The following is a 22,313-nucleotide window of genomic DNA, read 5'->3' as shown; positions in this document are numbered from 1 at the left end:
TCTGGCCAAATTGTTCTAATTTTGAAATCACAGTCGTATATTTTACAGTTAAATTCTTCTTTACCCACCTTCTGTAGGCCCTTAGGAGCATACAAAATTAATTGTAAATTCTCATTAATTGTTTAGTATTTATAAATCACTTTAAAGAGTAAAAAGAGGTACCTTTATGCTAAACATTTTTGCATTAACGAAGGAAAAATGACAAAATATTGACATTTATTGGATTCAGGTTGAGGGAGGGAGACATGTGGTATTCATTTTACTATTCTTCATACATTTATTTTTGACAAATTTTATAATGGGAATTTTTAAAATTAAATGATAATGGTATTGTCATACCTTCTCAAGTGTAAGGGTTGTTGCAGAGAGGCCTCTGAATCACCTATTAAATTGTAAATACCAAGTGGATGAAGTGGGTGCATTGTCCATTCTAGCACAATATTGTTTTGTGTAAAATCATTAACTTCGAATACTAAGGAAAAATAAGTTTTGATGGTCTTCATAGTTAATGTTCCCTGTATATTCTGAAATAATGATTTTTATTTCCCTAGGACTTTTCAGCATGGCATGGACGATTCTGGCCCAGATTCCTTAAAGCCATTTTTCAAGCAACCATTACATTGGCTTTCTTGCATATCACATTTCTACCCTTCTTTACTCAGGTGAGAACCTCTAAAAACTATACCATCTATAATTCTTTGATTCCTTTGAAGTTTAATAGAAACTTTTATCCATGGAGGTAAATACATCTTACAAAAAGAAATTAAAACTTTTGACACTACGCAGGTAAGTAAAGAGTATATTTCTTTCTTTAGCTCAAGAATCCAAGGTAGGCCTCATAATCATTCTACTAACATAGTTTTACTAAAGTAATGGGAAAATGTGAATTTTGGGAATTTAGTTTTATTTTAGCGAATTGCCTAGCCATTTTCAAATTCATCCTTCTTGATCTATGACTGGGAATTTGACAGTTCTCCAGATAATTGTCAAAAAAAAGCAGTAATACAGAATAATTCATGTGACTAACTCAGAGCCTGAGGAAAAAGTTGAGAGAGGAGTAACTTTAAAAACTATGAATAGGGTCTTTCACTTTTATTATTTAATTAATGGCATTTAAACATAAGAAAAATCATTTTAAGCAAGAAATGTACTTCCAGAGTAATTTGATGACATTTTGTGGCATTACGTGGAATGTCAGTTTGATTCTTTGCTGAATATATCATAGGAAAGTACCTTTCCTTGGTATCTGTGAATAAATATATCATGTATAGAGCATATTGTTAATCCCTACACATTCTTGATTCATCTTAGAAATACACTATTAGTGATTTCACTATCTAAATTGACTGACTGTATCTCTCTCTTGAGGAACAAGAGTCCTACCCATAAAAAGAGGGCATGAAAACCTCATACACAAGTCTCTATAGACACAGTAAACATATACTGTTTACCTATCATGTGCCTGTCCTCATATATGTAACAGGAAATCCAAGATCAATGAGACATTTGCCCTCCTACCTTCAAGGACCTCAGAGTATTTTGTTACTTCACTTACATAAAAAACATTTTCAACATCTCTGAACAATTCCTTATGACTGATTCCTAGAAAGGGAACACCCTGGGCCTTCCCTGGTGGTACAGTGGTTAAGACTCCGCGCTCACAATTCAGGGGGCCCGGGTTTGATCCCTGGTCAGGGAACTAAATCCCGTGTGCTGCAACTAAAGACCCGGCGCAGCCAAATAAGGAAATAAATAAGTAAATATTTTTTGAAGAAAGAAAGAAATGGAACACCCTTAATACTCTGTCACCTCCATACACTGCAGCTGTCATGTAAATACTTCTTATGTCTTTAAGGATTAAATAGCTGACTTTAATATTCGTTATTGCAAAGGTAACACATTAAACAACTGGATCTTTTATAGTGTGGGTTAAACAAACAACCTGTTTCATTTTGATGAGTTCCAAAACTTCTAAACATATTTGTTCTCCATGTTATTATCACATTTGTTTAATCTATTTTTATTGCCTGCTTTTATCTTAATCTATAACCAGTGGAGTTACCTCTTCTTTAAGCATAGCTGATAAGACTTCCACCTCCAGGCTTTCTCTGTTCAGCCCATCTAGAGGCCTGGGAAGTCAGCATGTAAATGGGTTTATCTTTCAAATAGCTTCTTCTTATATTTAACTTCTTTCTCCTTTCTATACCTAAAGCAAATGTAAGTGTAATAAGACTTTTCTTTCTTTCTGCTTGATTGTAGCAATCAATCTTCACTATTATCCTAATGCAAAGATTAGAACATGGTGGTGACTACTCAGCCCACAGTGGAAATGCAATTTGATACAAGTTTTCTGGAGAACAATATAATAAACTGTATCAAAAACCTTAAAAATATTTATGGCCCTTTATCCAGCAATTCCATTGCTAGGAATCAATCATAAGGAATTAATCAGAGCTGCTGAGAAAGTTTTATATGCAAAGATATTCATTGAAGCATTATTTGTAAAAGGAAAAAATGGAAATAAATGTCTCACAGTATGGAATTAGACAAATCACCTATGGATTAGCCATGCGATAGACTACTGTGGCATCGTTAAAAAGGTTGATTTTGAAAAATATTAAATGACAAATCATTGTGATTTATACTCAAAGGAAAACTACAGGTTAGTAATGTTGTAGTAATCAAAGCCAGCCCCGTTTTTAGAGTGATAACTGTGAACCTGACATGCCCAGTGCTTCATGTACATTATCTTTTTCAAACCTCACACCAGTCTTTGAAATAAGTACTCATGTGCTTCTTTCATGGAGAGTAAAGTGATGTGCAGGTAGCAACTTCCTGAAGAGAACAAATCTGGGAGGCAGACTCTGAACCTCGCCTTGTCTGCTTCCAAAACCCGAGCTCCTGACAGCTGCGCCTCCACCTTTAAGAGGGAGAGCAGTTCAAGGTGACGTTAACAGTCATGCAAGAAAAATCTAAGATTGTCAGTTATTCATTATGTAAAGTCTCTTTATTGTTCGACTTGCAGGAGCCCTGATATACTAATGTATAGTGTTTATCTCCAAGGGAGGGATCTAGTATGCAGATTCCCCAAACTTGCATCATATGGGAGCCCCCGTTTCCCAGGGGATGAACAATTATTGCAAGATGGCACACAATTGAGAAGTGTTGAACTATGCCATACTACTCTACACATAGCATTTTAAAAGTATGTAGAGAAAAACAAATATTGAGAGGATATAAAAACTCTATGCTAGAGAGCTTATAGTTTACATGTTTATATGGTAGGATTGTAAGCAAGTTTAATTTTTATCTGGGCACTTTCCAAATTTCCTATAATGAAAGCAGCTTAATTTTATTAAGATAAAAAAAATTAAAAGAAAAAAGAAACCTCATTTTTTAAAATGCTCTTTGATTCACATGTATTACACTGTAACCTCTCTACAGAGGATTTCTAGCTCTGGGCACTTCCTTTACCCCAGCATTCTGTGTCCGGCTGCCCATATTTCTTGAATGACCCACTGTATTACTGGAAACCCAGCATGATGTCTTCAACAGATCCTTCTTTTCACTCTTCCCTTGTCCCCTAACCATGGTGTCTTTTCTATAAGGAACATATCATTCTTAAACACTTCGAGGGTAGAATCTTGATTCTGCTTTCCATATTGAACTGCTTGTTGCCTATTCCTACTGTAGTATCATGTTCAGTTGATTCATTCCCACAGTTCTCTTAGAACCAGTCTTTCTCTACAACCCATTGCAACAAACTTGGTCCATCTTACTGTTATTTAATAGGTTTTTAAAACTGTTTTTGTTATACCATTCTACTGCTCAAGAACCTACAGTAACTTCTGCTTCTCCCACACTGCCTGGCTTGTTTCCTGGAGCACCCAACACTCTTCTCCGCTTCAGTTGTCAGGCTTCTTTCTTGTCTTTAAGACACAGTTATTCTACAATTTTAACTTTTATTTATTGCTTACTCTCAACTTTGAGCCTTTATTTATGTAGTTTTCTCTCCTGTAATGCCTTTGGTTCTCTATCTTGCCTTTTTAAATTCTCCATCCAAGTACAGTATGAACCCTTCTACCCTGACTTTCTGACAGTTATTCTCTCTAACAGTTCCATATAATCTTCACAGAAAGACATGATCCATGTGATTCATGATCCAACGTGTTCAGAACAGAGGAACCCAGGATAGCAATAAAAGTAGTTTCAAAATAACTCATTGATTTTCATTTGTCAAGCATTGCAATGGGAATTCCTAGACCACCATCATGTGACCTTAAAAATCTTTACCTTTCCATCCATTTCCTCACATAAATCAGCTGTTTCTGTGTGTTTTTCACCCTCAAATTATCCTCCATTCCTCACCTTAGCAACTAAAATGAACTGTTCAGGGAAATACACATAGGTTGAATGATGATAAACTAAAAATATATTACGCTTTTTTTTTGGAAAGAGTGAGGATGAGACTAAAATATTTAATATTATGATGTATCTTAGTAATTTAGTCACCTATTTGCTCATTTATTTACACCTGTGCATTGTTTCAGAAAGATTTAAGTTGGCTTTTAATAGGATTAAATATATTAATATAATGAATTAAAAGTAGGTGAGAAGGAAGAAACAGAGCAAGGAGGACATGAAATTAAGACTTACAATAAGAGTTAGAGATGCATAAATAGTTGTATGCACAGTAAATTTGTCTATAGGGTTACTAGAGAATGCCTACCAAGTATATAAATTGGTAAAAATAGAACTTTTCATGTTCTCCTAGAACTCCTGGAATAGAGTTTGGAAGAGTTTGCTTTAGGGAAAATATATGTATTTTCAAAGCAATAAGTAAAATATACTATATTCATTATCCCTAGCAGTGTTACAGGCTAACAATGTGAGTTGATTTAGAAAGGGTAATCAGTTTCATGCTAGATTAAACTAAGGTATGTGGAGAATATATTAATCTCAGTGTTAATACTATGACAGCACACTGTACTTTCATATAAATGTTCAAGAAAGAATACTATCTTAGTCAATTATACTGTTGCATTATAAAGGTTTTTTTTAAATTATTTTCCCAACTTTCATCATCTTGTGGTTCTTTCAGTAGTTCCAAATACTTTTCAGGTCTTCCTTAGCTAAGGAGGTCATAACTGGACACTGAATCCAAGTAGCATAATCAGTGTGAGTAAGCAGTCCATTCATTTTACACTGCTCATTTTCTTTTATGACAACAACATGATGTTTTGATTCATGGCCAGTCTATTCTGAGCTGTGGATATTTCTTTCTACTATGCTTTTGTTTCCATTATGGTTTTACTCAATGTAATCCTGTTTTGGATTTATATGCTTTTTTCCCCCTCCCTAAATATTAAGCTACCTTTGGCTTCATTATATTATATGCTATGTGGGTCTTCCCATTTATGCAGTTTACCAAGATGTGTTCATTCATTCTTTCAATAAATGCATTTTAAAATTTTTCTCCAAGTAAGGCATATGCTAGGTATAAGTGGTGAGGGAAGAGATAGCCAATAAAATTTCTTTGCAGGTTCATCTACCTTGGCCTGGCCATTAAATATTGAACATCTTTAGCATTCTATCATAGAACCTTTTGTAGGTGAACTCACACATGTCTGTGGTTTCATGTACTTTTTAAGTGGCCCCCAATTCAAATCTCTGCTTTCGATCTCTTCTAGGACTACAGGCCTATATATTCATGGGTGTGAATCGTACATGAATGTCTTCTTCAGGTTTATACCTGGTGAGCACAGAGACACCTCAAACTCAACATGACAAAAATTGAACTTAGGATACTGCCCTCCAAACTGATCCTCTTTCATTTTCCCCCATTTTGATTAATTGTACCTGCATGTGATTGTATAAGGCAGAGACCAGAAGGCAACCCTCCTTCTCTTCTACTAGATCCAGTTCATTACTAACTCTCGTTAATTTTAACTCCTAATATCTGCTCTCCATAGTACCACCTTCGCCTTAGTGCATCACCTCTCTCCTGAATATTGCAGTGACTCCTTGGTTTCCTCCCGTGTATATGTTGACTCCAATATTCTCCAAACTATAGCCAGAGACTTCTCAAACCAAAATCTATTTTCAAAACTAAGTTTTATCATTTCACACTTATAGCTCACAGCCCTCCATGAATTCCCCTTTATCCTTAAGCATACACAAAAAATTTACCATGGCCTGTAAGACCTACATAGATGTGGCTTACCCTCCTCTGCAACCTCTTCTGATACCACACTACCCTGTGATTTTGCTCCTCACACATTAACCTTTTTTACATTTCCTTGCCATGAAATGTTCCATTCTGCCACAGGGTCTTTGCACATGCTTTTCCCTTTCCCTGAAGGATCTTCTTCCCCTTTCACCTAGTAATGTCAATGTATATTCCTATCTCAGTTCCAGTGTGACTTCTGTAGGGAAGCCTTTCATCAACCCCAAAGACTAGCTTACTTCTTCTCACTACATCTTCTAATAGCATCTTTTGCTTTTTCTTGATTGAGTTTTTATAGTTGTAATTTTATCTTTATTTGTGTGACCATTTAAACCGTGCATGTATTCCCTGCTGAATTCTGTAAAAACAATGAGTTTGTTTTTTATTTACTGTTGTGTCTCCATGGCCTTGCACATATAAATCAGCCAACAAATATTGGTTTAATGACTAAGTGAATTAAGGAACAAATGAGTTATTGTAGTATTGTTTCAGATATTCCCACATTAAATGGTACTTTTAACTCTTTTCAAACATTTGATCTGAGTGGACAGGCTCAGTGATGGGAAGAAAGCTCTTGTTGGGGAGGTGGCTTCTAGTATCCTCAGGAGAGAACATCTGGGGAGGAGGACAAAAGAGAACTTTGGTCTCCCAGCTGCTGCTGTCAGGCTGTTCCATAGGACTGAAGAGAAAAGCTTAGAGAACTGGTACTCTGATGAGGTGCCAAGCTTTGACCTGGAGCCAACAGTCAGGGGAGAAGTAATGGGAGCTTTTGAACACCAAAGCTCTAACATGCCTGTTCCAGAGTGTGGATGGACAAGCAGCTGGATCTTTGAAAAGATTTTCAGAGAAAAAGTCATATGTTTGTGGAGCAGTTACTAAAAGAAGTGAAAATGTCAGGTGAGCTGGTTACTTGATATAGCTAGATATTTCTACATATCTTTCCTTTTCTATTATGGTTTAAAGGTATTATATAAATAAGAATATAGCAATGGAACTAGCAATGAGATAATAAGAAACAACTATAGGTTTTCACATTAGACAGACAAGGTTTGCAGACCTGTATAATTTTGTGATTTGGAAAGTTAAATAGTTTATATTTTTGTGAGGAAGTTGAGACATAAATACAGTATGATCTTATTGATCTACTTGAAAACAGCACATAATACCATTGTCTACTTCCCCCATCTTGAAACATCTTCTTCCCTTAGCTTCTGACATATTCTCATGGCAGAGTTATGAGGATTTAATTAGCTAACGTGCCTACAAGGCACCCATCACGTAAGTGCTTACTAAACAATCATTCAGTACTGCTGTGTTAGTAAAGAGCTGTATGTTTCAGAAAGTGGCAGGTCTTATCAATTATCCAAACATGTTAAAAGGACCAGCTCTAAGTATGATAAAGTGGAAAGAATATTGAACTATTTTCTCATTGAGTCTCTGCACTTATCAGAAGTGTGATGCCAGGGGAGAGCTTTCTTGAACTCCTATAACAGGATATTTATTATCTGGTAGACAAGGACCAATAATAGTTAAAGGCTCCAGAGAGATAACTTCTGCTCCTCTAAAGGCATGGTTAAGTGATTTAGTAGTCTCCAGTGTCTTATTGACTCAGGTGCTAGAATAGCACTTCTGGGGGAGTCCAAAAGTGATGGTTGACATGTAATATCAACATTATTTTTAAAATTAAAATTAGATTCTTATGTATTTTTAGAAATAAGGTACATTAACCCGTGTAACACTAAAGTGTGGAGCTAGGGCTATGAGTTTGGGGCACTAATATATCTTTGGGTGATTTTTGAGAAATGAGGTCGTCCCAAGTGAAAAAGTTTAATTTACTAAAATCAAGAAATAATTCACATCCTCACAGGTTGAATGCCTGTCCTTTAAGTTGCATACCAGGTAGTGTGGATACCATCAACTCTGAAAAACTGAGACTCTTTAAGAGTATCAGTTTACCTCAGTGGACAAAATTATTAAAAATCAAGGCAAATCCTATATATAAATGTGCAGGTGAACCCTGTCTTATTTCTATTTATTGAATCATCTCTAATTATAAATATCATAGAGACATGGCTATACCCATTATAGAGATTAAAATGTATGCAAACATTTTCAATGTTATAACTACATATAATTTGCACATTCTTGATTAAAGTGATGAAGAAAATACTTTGGGTTTTTGTTTTCCCCCCTCAGCTTTTTCCCCCAGGTACTAAAGAGAAAATGTTAGAACTGTTTTAAATATTTGTCTTCCCAGAAAGATTTGGAAGGATTAGTTTTGGAAAGGCAAAAGTAGTATAGTAGTACGGAGCTTTTCCTCCTCTGCTTTCATTATCCCACTTTAGGGCTTTCACTCTCAGTTTCTCTTTAGTTATGTCCTTGCCTTTGTTCTCTGAATCATGTAACTTATGGTCTCTGGCATAAATTTGGCCCAGTAATCCATGACAGGAACCATCTGGTCAAAATCAGTCCCTAGATACCTTAAATAACATGGCTCCAATTTGGAATCAGCCTTGAGACCACAAACCTGAGTTTGAGTCAAAAACATGGTATCCTCAATCAGGAGGTTGAATAGAGCCAAACATCCTCAATGCTGGAAAATGCAACTTACCCACCAAATATCAACCAGGTTGAATGGAAGGAAATATGGAGTAGTGGAATAATCATGGGTTCTGAAGTCAGAAAAGCCTGGGTTCAAAGTCCAGTTGCCATATTTATTAACTAAATGACCTTGGACTATTTTCCCAATATTCCTGAAACATACACTAAGTGAGATGAGTCCTAAGTGTCTCCATGCATGTCTTATTTTGCATTTCCCCAAGAAGCAGACCCTGACACAAGGATTGAAGTGAAATTAGTTTATTTTCTAAGTGGATGAAACACTAGAGGGGAATGAATAAGTGAGACAAAGAAAGACAGCAAATAAAGATTAGTGTAATCAAGCCAACTACCATAGGAGTAACTGGAACTTATACCTTCAGGGGAAATTCTTGGAGCCAGTGGGAAAGGCATATCTCAGAGTTTTCCCACCAGGGCAACAAGGATGCTGAGGAATTTATTAGCAATTTTCATCCCTCATTGGTTGAAGGCTGCTCTGGAGGTGTTAATTTGCTGGCACTTTCAACTTGTCTTGCTGGAAGGTAGAGAAATGCAGGTTCTGACAGCAAAAGGCAGGCCATTTTCAACTGGGTGGTAAGGGCAAGAGGATGTGGGGACATTGACATTTGTTCTAACCCTTGCACCACTGAAATCCACTCATTATTGATGTTAAGTTCTCCGGGCCTTATCATTGATTCTTCAAGGTGATGGCTGGTCAAAAAAAAAAAGTTTTATTATGGTTGAGTTAATGGAACAAGTTAGAGTGTCTCCTGCTTCCATTATGCCTGAGTCTGCAAATGCTAATCGTCATTACATTCCTCTACCACTTACTCTAGCTTCCCCTTACCCTCGGTCATCACATCTGCTGGTGTATGTTGCTTCCCTAGCATAGACACAGACCTTCATCCTCGAGATGTTGAACCATAACTACCATTCCCTTATCCGAATGTGGTTACTTTGGTCACCTATTTACAGTTATTACCAGTCATGAGAGCATCAAGAGATGCCCTGGTGAATCCCTTGAGTTACAGACATCCTCCTCCCTGCTCCCCATATGCAGTAGCAACCCTAGCTCCTTGGTGATAATCAGGGTTATTACCCTTACCAATATAGTAGCTCCTTTCTTTGCCTGCTAGACTGCTGGCATGGGAATCCAAAAATAACTAGAAGGCAGCTATAACATTAGGTTTAGTGGAATTCTTCATGGTCCCCTGGTAGAGGTGTGCATTTCCCAAGTCACCCCACCACAGAAACCAGGACCTCCACTCCCCCAGAGCCTATGGGGAGTTCTGGGAATGGAAAACACAAATTAAATTCCTAGTGGATAATCAGGAACTCTGGTGAGGAGGTGGCTTCTAGTATCCTTCAGAGAGAACTTTCAACCTGTGGCTCCTGGACCTATATGGTTTTTCTCTTAGGGACGTAGAACCATATAATGGCTGTTCATTTAAAGTAAATATCAAGTGTTGAAGAACAGTGCCCAACACTGCTCGGTGTTATCCCCAAGCTGTGCATTTCAGAGTCCATTCCAGTGTTCCCCTAGTCTGACATCTTCTGCATGTTAAGTATATGGTAGGAGCAGTGACTCCCAAGGTCATGTGACCTGAGTAGTGAGGCTACTCTTACGCAGTCTGAACCTCCTACAGAGTCTTTGCTTGCCCTGTGCCCCACACACAACTGTGGTTGGAAGTCAAGCCATAGTGCACTGACAGGGCTAAGATTTTTTAAATTTTCTACTGCAGTGTGGACACATACTAAAAAACTGCAGAAATTACAAGTGAACTACTTGATAAGTTTTCATAAAGTAAACACACCCAAATACAGCCAAGATTTTGAACAATGATTCTATAAAAATAATTTGTTAGTTTCATAAACTAATAATGATTGAGCCCCAACATTGCCTGGATTTGAAAAATTCCTTAGGCCTTTTCATGCCCCAGAAGTGCAGCACTAATTAGAGTATAATCCTGATATAACCCAGCCATAAATTTGTCCTGTCTCCTAATACAAGATTTTTGCATTCCAGTGGATTTATAAATTTTGTTCTCTTCTTTGTATTATAGTGGAAGTCAACATGTACATATTTGATACATATATACATATATTAAAATTTTCCTTTTCTGTCATTTTTTGTAAGGCTAATCTCACTTTCACAGCTCCACCAGCTCAAAGGATGAGGGAACATATGCTTCTCCATATGCCCAGTGCCGACTCCTCAATGCATTTATTACTCGGAGCTTAGTGATTGAGGAATGTTTGTAATCTTTTATTTTTCCTTATAGTGAGTCATTCTACTGTACATTTCAAAATCTGTGATAAGTTAAAAGATCCAAGAATTGAGGTACATTTCAACAAACAGCTTCCCATCTGGTAAATGAGAGGTTTTGTTTATAACCAGGTATTCAAATAAGTGATATGAAATGCCATTCAAATTATTTTGTCTTATTACATGTCTAAAGGACTGAGCAAAAACACAACCTTCCCTCCAATTCACTCTTCATCCTGCAGCCAGGTCAGGAAACTCATCTGCCTTAAATTCTTCAACAGGTCCAAAGTCCCCACCTTGGCTAATGAGGCCCTCTATGAACTGGCCCCTGTGTTCCTTCTTCAAATTGTCTCTCAACAATCCCCTTCCTTTCCTAAACTCCATCAAACTGGATCTTTCAGTTCATTAAATGTATCCTTAAGTCAGCACTCAACTCAAGCAAAATACATAGGTAGGAAATGTTAAAAAACTAAGTCAATTTTAATACACAGCTTACTACCAACTAGCTGCTTTTCATCTACCAGACCCCAAGCAAGTTTCTTGAAGTCAGCAGTTGGGGTTTAGGATAGAAATAGGGACAGCCATTGTGAGGATCTGCTTCAGTGTTTCAGTCCAAAAGGCTCACCTAGTAGATTCTTCCTTTGGCACCATGTTTGGAATTACTGCAAGAGCCAGACCAATCTGGGAATACCCAAAGGAATTCAGAACTGCTGAACTGACAGACCTGTTTCCTCTGGTCTGAGAGTTAAATAATTCCCCGCTTCTCTCTCCACCACCCATCTAGCTAACACCGCCTCACCAATTGCCAGGGAGTTTCTCCGTTTTGAGTTACGTTATCAGAGTCTCACATGGGAAGCCTGAGTTGGTCCAAAGTTCAGGTGATTTTGTGCATCATAAGGTTGTGAGATGTTCCAAATGCCCCAAGCCAAACCAAAGGGGAGATGCTTTGAAATTTCATTTTACATCTTGAGATCCTCTCACTTTTGTTTAAACCAGCATTTTAGCAAAGCATCCTCTTTTTTTTTAAGAGTTTATCTACCCATTTATGAGCATATGAGTCAATCAGCTAACATTTACAGAGCCTCAAATGTGCTTAGTTCATTGGTAAGAGCTTTGGGGTGTAAAACAAGTGTGCTCACAAGGCTTGAATCTGAGTGGAGAGATAAAGCTTTAATTGATGAAATAATAAAGTGCTAAAATCTGCATACTTGCCATAAGTTCTTTAATCCAGAGTGAGATAGACTGCTATGGAGAGAGAGACTCTACAGAGAAAGTGATATTTTTGTGGCAAATTGAAGGATGGGTAAGATTAACTATAGGGTAATGTGGAGGTTGCTGCCCAGGTGGCAGCCAAGGTGGACCTGTATGGGCACAAAGGCACAGAGGTAGGAGAGATAATACCAACTAGGCCTATCCCTGCTACCTGTGCTCCAGAAACCACTGCCTTCCACAGTGGTTCTCAAACCTTAGTGTGCATCAGAATCTCCTGGAGAGGGCTTGTTAAAACACAGATTTCTGGGGCCCATTCCCAGAATTTCTGAAGGGGTAAGACCTGGGAATTTGCATTTTTTAACAAGTTCTCAGGGCTTCCCTGGTGGCACAGTGGTTAAGAAGCCGCATGCCAATGCAGGGCACACAGGTTCGAGCCCTGGTCTGGGAAGATCCCACACGCCGCGGAGCAACTAAGCCCGTGCACCACAACTACTGAGCCTGCTCTCTAGAGCCCACGACACAACTAATGAGCCTGCGTGCCACGACTACTGAAGCCCACGCTCCTAGAGCCTGTGCTCCGCAACAAGAGAAGCCCCCGCAGTAAGAAGCCCATGCACTGCAACGAAGAGTAGGCCCCACTCGTCACAACTAGAGAAAGACTGCATGCAGCAACAAAGACCCAAATGCAGCCAAAAATAAATATATAAAATAAATAAATTTATTTTAAAAAAACCAAAAACAAGTTCTCAGGTGATGCTGATGCTGTTGGTCCAGAGCCCAAGCTTTGGAATCCTTTGCTCTAGACTATGATGATGGTTCACCACTCAGTACATTTCATCTGGAAATGATGCTGCAAATCGTCTCTCTCAGTGATACTCTTTGTTCTGCTTTCTTCCACGCTAAAGCATATGGTCTTCTCATTCACACCTTTACATTTCTCAATCTCATCTTTCCTTCCCGGTGCCACCCTAGTCCCACAACCCTTATCTCCACAATCAGATTGAGTTTGGTCATTTCCTGCCCTTTCTTTGTTGTAGTTGTAAACTGATATCAGATGCTGTGACCTTTAGCCAGTCTAAACCTTGAGACTTTAGAAGGAAAAAGTGAATAATGTTATCAGTGTTCAGTTTCTACCTTATTTCCTTATCTCTTGCAGATTCATTGGTAAATTAATGTGGTGATGTGGGGGACCTGATTTTAATTTTCTATTCAACGCTGATTATAATTTCCCAAGTAGAAGCTTATTTGCCTTGGAATTATTTCTCTTTGATAAACTGATTACCCAAGTAGGTAGCAGTGTGACTGTTAGAGTGGTTCTGATAATTGCATGTTGATTTAAGACTTTACATATTAAATAATTAGATTATGCTTGACCTTTGACAGAAGCTTTGAATTCCTTTCATTTTATCAGCAATCATAGTACATGGCAAATTAGTAGCCAAAACACATTGTAACTTCTCTCCGTGAATAATGAAAGAAGTTAACAGCACATAGTAGGAACTCATGTATTTGTTGAATGAACAAATAAATGCATTAAAAAATGCATAAATAATTTTTATTTGCTCCATGAAGCTAAAACAGACATAGTTCCATGAAATATACGCATGGTTATTTTGTATCAGTTTTAAATTTGGCAGGTTACCAAATGTTAATTTGCTTTTAGCTAGTAGAGATTAAATGTAATTCCTTCCCTGAGCAGCCCTAAAGTAAGCAAGCATGAAAGCATTTTCACAGTAATCTGGGAGGAATTGACATTTAAAGGAGTTAGCATTACATCTGTACTTTAAAGCTATTAATTTCATAGATAAATTAACTTCATTACTCCATCTTTATCTTGCATTTTGAAAGGACTCCATCAGCTGGACGATTGACAGCTGAGGGTCAATTGAAACTGCTCTTATCCCAGCCAGCCTGTAATTGGAACCTGCTTCTGGAAACCCTACTGCATCATGATGGTCTTTTACTGAGAATCTTGCTAAAGAGCTCAAGTGAGTATTTGTAGTTATGAGAATGTCCTGAAAAAACCCAGTCATTGCTCAAGTTGAATGGAATTTTTTTTCCTACTTGAATGTTGGCAGAGGGATGAAACCAACTGCATTATATCAATAGTCAGTGGGGTTAGCAGCAGGCAAAATATTGAGTAACTTTATAAACCTATTGGAAAGATTTTTTTCAGGGATTCTGAATGAGGGCAAAAAATATTTTTATATAATACTGTCCTATCATAAACTATCATAATATAGAAATATATCAATATATGGGGTTTGAAATGCCTAAGAATATTATGGGAACACATTTATGTGTCCAAAACAGAAGTATCAATTAGACCTGAGAGAGAGAGAAAGGGAGAGAGAGATTGCTTTAGAGCCACAGGAGACATTTCAGTGGATCATGAAAAATGCTTATGTAACTTATGAACAAGCAAGCATGGCTTACAGCCATATCACTGAGGCATGGAGAAGTAATCATGAGAAAATTATGAATGGAAATTGAGGAGTAATAGAAGACCATACTTCTCTTAATTAGACTTTCTTTTTTCCCCTGTAAGTACTACTTTAGAAAATGGTAAGTAATGTTATGCCAGTCTCATAGTATATCCTACTGCTCTCCTGCTACATCTATAAAGAGTTTTCTAAACATCTTCACATACCCCTACACATTTCTTCTATTCTATACTACAAGTGTAGCCAGATTAATTTTTATCAATCACTAGTTTCAGTATAGTTTTCTCTAATCAAAATCTTTTTTCTCTAGTTCCCCATCACCTACAGGAACAAACCCCTGTCCTTTGGCCATTCAAGTATGGCCCCAGACTAGTTTTGTAAGCTTTTTCTCCACTATTCTCTTGTGTATGTGTGCGCACGTACGCGCAATCACACACAAACACACATACACACCCATTTCAGACATTGTCCCCAAAGCCCCATGCACATGCTCCTTCCACACCTTGGCTCACCCATTTTTCCTCCTTGAAAGACCCTCCATAGACAACCCAGCCTCCACCAATGGGCAAAGGCCACTGATGTTCCAGATCTCTGAACACTCTAGCTCACACTGATGTCTCCCTCCCTCCCCTGAACTTCACAGTGTATGTTATGGTGGCTGCTGCCCTTAGCTTACTCTGCCTTGTATTGTTATTATATTTGTATATGAATGAGGCACATGTTACCAGGCCTGACCAGCCTGTTGGTATACAAATGAGGTTCATAGCATTCCCAGTCCAGATTGTTCCAGTCATTTCTGGAATTTTTGGTTTCTCAGATCTGCTCATGACCAGTTCCCCATATTCTTCTCTTCTGTACACCTTGATGTTTGCTTCCCAAAAGCCACTTAGGGGAAGTGCCTCACTACTGAGCCCTTTGCTTCTCTCCTGGTGCCCTCAAATTCATAAAATCTTGTGGTGCCAAAGGTCACTACAACTCCTCCAGTGTCACTGTGTTCCAAGGAGAAGTTCAGAGGTTACCTCTCCTCGAAACCCTGAATCTGACTTTATTCTCTTAGCCCCCAAGCCGTACTCTGTGGGCCTTAAATCTTACAGAGTTGAACTGAAAACATTATCTTTACCTTCAATATCTATAACTCCACTCTCCTAAAGGGAAAACAGGTGCTAGGGAAACTAATTGCTCAAGTAGCCAACATATATTGTTTACTTATTAGGTGTCAGGCACTGTGATTCTTAAAACCTTATAAAGTAAATATAATTATTTTCATGATGTTAAAAATAACATTAGAGTTTAAGATAATGTTATTTGCCAAGAGACACATGTAGCTGATAAATGGTGGGTAACCCAGGATTCTGAACCCAGCTGGAGCTTTCTTTCCCCTACCCTTCTATACAAATACTCTTGCAAATTAAATCCTGGAGTGGACCAGGGGTATCTGCAAAAACTGTAATCTGCCCACTCTCAGGTTGAATCAACCAGGACACCCCAGTGCACATGCATTTAACTGTTCTTTCCAGCTATTAGTGGAAATTAGTGCTGATCATAGATTTTTATTTTCATATTCCTCCTCAAGCTAACACAGTGCTTTTTACAGAAAAAGTCCAGTGATTGGCCAGTGATCCATTAGAATATAAAATATGGAGCTTCCATTAAACTTTATAATCTGAGCTTTCAGGCAAGGTGACTACACAACACAGATAGTATCTGACCTGGCTGAAGAGTTACTCTAATAAAACTCATGAAACTCATGGGCATGGTCCCAGAAGAGAAATGGTTTCCTCTTGATAGAGTTATATGGAACAGCCTGGAAAAACAATTGTGATCAAACATTGGACTATACTGATATAGCCACTAAGTACAGGAATAGCAACTATGGTTAAATGAATATTTAACCATGTTTTCTTACAAAAAAATTCCACATTTACTTACCAAAAATATTACATCTACCTTTTGTACATATAACATGATATTGTTTTTGAGGGACTTACAGGTTATCAAAGGTACTATATTGTATCTCCTTCAGTTCTGGTTCTTACGGAATACAGATGTGTATTTACCCAACCTGCTCAAATATCTATCAGTTTTTGCAAAGGTTGTTAGGTGTTTGATCAGGGTTACATAACTGCTTTGGTATTGTCTTGTATTGAATTTTATTAGCTACTTCAAATACTGTAAGGATGAAGTGACAATTTACTAATCGATTGATTGACTGACTTATTAAGCTGCAGTAGAAACCTTGTCACTTTAATTTAGAAACAGTATATTCAGGGAATTTTATTAACTAGACTAAGATGGAAATTGCTATGCACCTAAAAATACATACGTAATATTTTTTCAGGGATTTTGTTTTCATTGAACACCATTTGGTAATTTAGGAGTTTCATCATATTTTTAGGAAAGCAAAATTTTAGAGTAAAATATGCTGATTAGGTGTTTCAAGCATCATAACTATTGGGCTTTTTATGTGAGAGTTTTCCTTTATAAATAGTGTCTTTTTGGTCTAATTGATAAAATTTAACTTTTGTTAAATTGGCTCAGGAATAAGAATAGAGATTTTAAATACATATTTTAATTTTTTTTTATTTACTTATTTGGCTGCATCGGGTCTTATTTGTGGCACATGGGATCTTCGTTGCCGCATGTAGGATCTTCGTTGCGGCATGCAGGCTCTTAGTTGCGGTGTGTGGGCTCTTTAGTTGCGGCATGCATGCGGGATCTAGTTCCTTGACCAGGGATCGAACCCAGGCCCCCTGCATTGGGAGCACGGAGTCTTAGCCACTGGACAACCAGGGAAGTCCCTAAATACATATTTTTATTGTACATATTTTAAAACAAGGTCCTCTTCATCCAATAAGCAATTATTAAATTCTGTTAGGTAGAGAATTTTTCTTGATAGACAACCATATATTATAAAGATTAAAATATATGAGGGTTATCTCTTTTATATCTGTAGCTTTTGGTCTTGCTCTATGAAAATGATTTATCAGAATTTCTATTTATTTTAAAAAGAATCAGCTGAGCATATATGGAAATAACTTGCTTGTAATGTGAGATACAACTTCACTGAAGGTCATAAAATAGTAAAATTTAATAAATGAATGAATAGTAAAATTTTAATTTATTCATTAATAATAAAAAAATCATAGGCTGCAAGCTTCTAGGAAGCTTGGATAAAGTTCAATGGGCATGAGAAGGTAATGTTTGTTGGTTTTATTTTGAAGATGGGCCATCCTAAATTTGAAGGAAAAACGCTCTCAACTACAAATGTTTATAGAAGATTTTAAATTTGTAAGACACTATTTTGGATTAGCGACGTTAAAAACCCAGGGCAACTGTTTTGACATTACCTCACTGACGCCACATGGCCTTAACCAGTTTCTTACTTGTGGCATCAAAAGTACAAATATTTGGCAATTTCCCAATTGTTAGCAGGTAGCCTTTTCCTGCTAGTGACATTTGAATGAAGTGTAACTAACTTTCTTTCCTTTGCCCATTGCCTCAAGAATGATTCTCAGTGAAACTTCTTGGCTTCTGGTGATTTTCAGTAATAACGACCACAACCAACTAGCAAACACGTAATATTTTACATGTTCTAGACACAGCTTCTAAGTCTTTACATGTGTTCACTCACTGAATCCTCAAAACAAACCCTGTGTGGTAGGTACAATTATCATCTCCATTTTACAGATGAGGAAAGTGAGACACAGAGAAATCAAGTCGTTTGTCCAAGTCAACAGCTAATAATCAGCAAAGCAGGATTTGATTCAGACAGCCAGTGTGCAGGGACTGTGCTTTCACCCACCACACCTGTACGGCATCCTGGCAGAGCCACAGAAAGTTTACAAAATTGCAGGGTTGCACAATTTATGAGAACTATCAGGAACCTCTATCAGTGGGTAATTTTGCTAGTACAATCTGTACTTTTCAACCTTGTAACAAAGTGCCAAAAGATAGTCAAGAAACTGACCTACAGAAAATTCTAAATAAATGGCTGCCACCACTACAAAGGCTTGGTTGACTTAAAATGAATTAATCAATTCAAATTCTCTGACTTTATGGTTAATGTTTTCTTGATTTTTTGGGTCATGAGGAATATTGTGGCAGAAGCTTGGTGTTTTGTTGTACATTATGTGTGTGTGAGTTTCATTTTATAAGTATTTATGACCAAAGTGCTGCTTCATGACTGTCTTGAAGGAAGTGACCAAAAGTAAAAATATGCTCCCTCTTGGTACCCTTAGTGCACCTAACTTCAATGTCCTTGCCTGCTTTCACTAGTGACAACATCTGTATTCTTACTTGTTCAGTATTTTTTTCCTTGCTGGATTTGTACCCTGTTCTTACCAAGAACAGTAGAATCATATTTGTGTGTTCTTGCCTTAGTCTTTCCAACCAAGGATCCTATCCGCGAATGATGACAGACTAGCCTAGAATATCAGTGGTCTCCATAGAATTATTACAGTCCCAGAAACAGTTATCATCTAGGGTCTGTGCTGAGTCTCCATGAGGGTAGGGTGGTTGTAAGGTATGATTATGTAAAGCAAGGCTTCTGGACTTTACAGTGCAAAAACAGCACCTGGGAAGCTGGTTAAAACTGCAGATTCTGATTCAGTAGGTCTTGGGTGGAACCTGAGATTCTGCATTTCTAACAAGCTCCCAGGGAATGCTGCTCCTGATACTGCTAGTCCCTGGACCACCTTTTGAGTAGCAAGGCCATCGAACAAGGTATCTGTTACTATAGATGGCAAAAAATTGGGGTATGTGCTTTGTCTTTCCAATGTATTATGCTTTTTTTTTTTTTTTTTTTTTGCGGTACACAGGCCTCTCACTGTTGTGGCCTCTCCCGTTGCAGAGCACAGGCTCCGGACGCGCAGGCTCAGCGGCCATGGCTCACGGGCCCAGCCGTTCTGTGGCACGTGGGATCTTCCCGGACCGGGGCACGAACCCGTGTCCCCTGCATCGGCAGGCAGACTTTCAACCACTGCACCACCAGAGAAGCCCCCAGCCCATTCTCTTTAACTTAAGAAGTTAGAGAGACCATTCCTGCTGGACAGTTAGGCTTGATGTCTGTCTTACAGAAGGAATTTCTCTTTGAGATAGCTTTAACTCAGTTTCACATTCTGTGGAGTTCGTGCTTATTCGGGAGCACAGGTGGAGCTCAAAACTTTCCTCTTACTCTTGCCTCTTACTCCTCTTACTCTTACTTACTATTGGTCCAAATTCTGCCAGTTGCAGAGTTTGGACCAATAGTGCACTTATGCTTAGTGATCTTTTTTTGGCACAGGCTGCTTCAATGGAGAGTGCCCACTGAAGAGTGAAAAGTGCTAAGATGTTAAGTAAAAACCAGGCCATGCCTTGCTTAAATAAACTGGGTATGTCTAACTTGGAGAGGAAAAGAACTAGAGGAGGCAGGATAGCGATCTTCAAATATGTTAAGTCTTCACGTAAAAAAGAAAAAAATAACAGGCTGTCCAATTCAACACGTGGACATGCTTGGGAATAAGTTAAAAGGAAATGGATTTTGGCTGTCAGTCTGTCAGTCAAAAACCCTGAATTGTCATCCCTAATGAGAACTGAGGAAGTGCTCTTCTTTTCTCTGTTCACTAAAGAGACTTGCCCAGATTTCTGTCGTCCTTTCAGATAAGTGCTCTCTCTATATTTTTAAAATGCAAAACAGTTTGGTAACTTGAGCTGTCCAGCAGAGGGATGGCTGCCTTGAATGGTGGTGGATATCCCACCCCTGAAAGTATTCAAAAGCCGGCTAGGTCACCATTGTCACAGATGCTGGAAGATGTCTTATTTATTCACTCAGCAAAGATTTATTCATTTATTGACCAAATATTTACTGACTTCCCTGTGAGGTGCCTTCCAGCCATATAATCACATTGTGTTTCTTAATCAGTTAGAACTTGATATAAATCTGTGGGGTAAGAGTCAAAGTTGTAAAGACCTATTTTGGCTGTGCTTTGTTGGTCTTGCCTGTGCCTACTGCTAAAGCAAAATTCCTCTTGCTCCACAAATGATGCTTTTGAATTAAAATTAAATCCAACTTTGGTGACCTGGTTAGTAATTTCTTTTCCAATTGACAATCTTCTTATGCAGAATAGCCCTTTGTGCTTCTACCTTGTTCCTTTTCCATTTGAACTGCTCACTTTGATTTGCAAACCCGAAGGGCTTAAAGGTAATGTAAGAGACTCTTTGCAAACATGATTCCTAGATGCAGTTTTATTGAATAGTAGTCTTACTAGACATAATACTAGAAAAGGGTTTCATGGTCAAAAATACTTAGAAACACTATGTGTATACTAAAATACCTTCGTAGAGAGTCACAGAGCTCATGAATAAAGGCTGTGAAAAATCCTGCAGAAAACAAAAGTGTTTACTATTGTTGGAGCCAGCACTTCCAGGACATATGTGCTACCCATTAACATCCCACGAAACACACTTTGGAAAATCTTGCCTTTTAAAAAGCATGAGGAAGAATCCTAGTAGATACAGGTCCATACAGCCAGAACTGTTTCAAAGAGGTTTGCCTATCTATGTTTACTAATACATAAATAACACAAAATAATTTTTCAACATACAGAATTGCCTGTGTATGCCATGTACTGGTGATCGGTTTTCAAAGAACTAGAATCAATTGCTCAGTTATTAATCTTTATTGAATGTAGCTATTTTCTTGATTATTCATAAAATGCTTTTTTTCTCCTTTATTCATTAAATGCTTTTTGTCTCCTTTATTCATTAAGGGTAAGCCTCTTTAAGATTTAGTTTCTTCATTTGCCAACCCCAGTTCTAGATGATAGAAGAGAGAGAGCTATAGAAAAGACAGCCCACAAGGCACCTGAAACCAAGAAAGCATGGCTATAAGGAAGTCAAGAGAGAAGAGAGTTTTCAAGGAGTAGGTGAAAAGAAAGGAAACAGTGGATATGAGGAGGATGAGGTTTGCGGGGGAAAATGACATTTGAATATTATGACTAGGAGGTAAATGTCATTCCAAAAAAACCAATTACTAGATGGACCAAAACCCAACAAAACTACTCAAGAGATTTATTTCTTTCTCCCTTCCTCCCTTCCTTCTTTCTTTAGTATTCAAACATTAGTTAAGCATGTAGCAGTGTTCCAGGTGCTGTGGGAAGATACCTAAAGACAAGATGCACATTCATAGAAAGTCCACAAAGGAAACAGTACTAGAGAGGTAATGAGGTCATATATGTGAAATTGTAGAAAGCTACATGAAATTGAGGTGTTTTGTATGAAGACAATAAATTACCACATACTAAATACCTGGTTTAGACTGAGTACTTTGCATTCAGAGGTTATTAACAATAAAATATCAAAGCAGCCTTTGAGAAATTTGAGATTATAGTTTAATGCAAACAGCACAGGCAAATTCTTACTGCCTCTGTGATCTTGGGGCAAGTTACTTAATTTTTCTCAATTTCACTTATTCATCTGTAAAACTGGGATAACCGACACCCATTCTGTAGAGTGTTAGGAAGATGAAATTACACTTAATGCAGCTCATGTGATGTTCAGCATAGTTGTAATTTGTGGGTAGTAACTTTGT

At 37.8% G+C, this 22,313-nt stretch overlaps 1 protein-coding gene across 3 annotated transcripts in view; it reads left to right on the top strand.

Moving 5' to 3' along the window:
- KIAA0825 (KIAA0825 ortholog) overlaps positions 1-22,313 on the top strand; it is a 408,362-nt gene that overhangs the window by 158,491 nt on the left and 227,558 nt on the right. For all 3 annotated transcript variants that reach the window (XM_060093150.1, XM_060093152.1, XM_060093151.1), the window contains exons 13-14: positions 552-662; positions 14,151-14,290. In XM_060093150.1, coding sequence (XP_059949133.1) covers positions 552-662; positions 14,151-14,290 — 251 coding nt within the window. The remainder of the gene's footprint in view (positions 1-551; positions 663-14,150; positions 14,291-22,313) is intronic.

Source organism: Mesoplodon densirostris, chromosome 3 (assembly GCF_025265405.1).
Source record: "Mesoplodon densirostris isolate mMesDen1 chromosome 3, mMesDen1 primary haplotype, whole genome shotgun sequence".
In the NCBI taxonomy this organism is placed as follows: Eukaryota; Metazoa; Chordata; class Mammalia; order Artiodactyla; family Ziphiidae; genus Mesoplodon; species Mesoplodon densirostris.
Note: the sequence above shows the minus strand (reverse complement) of the source record. Positions and strands in the feature narration are given on the sequence as shown.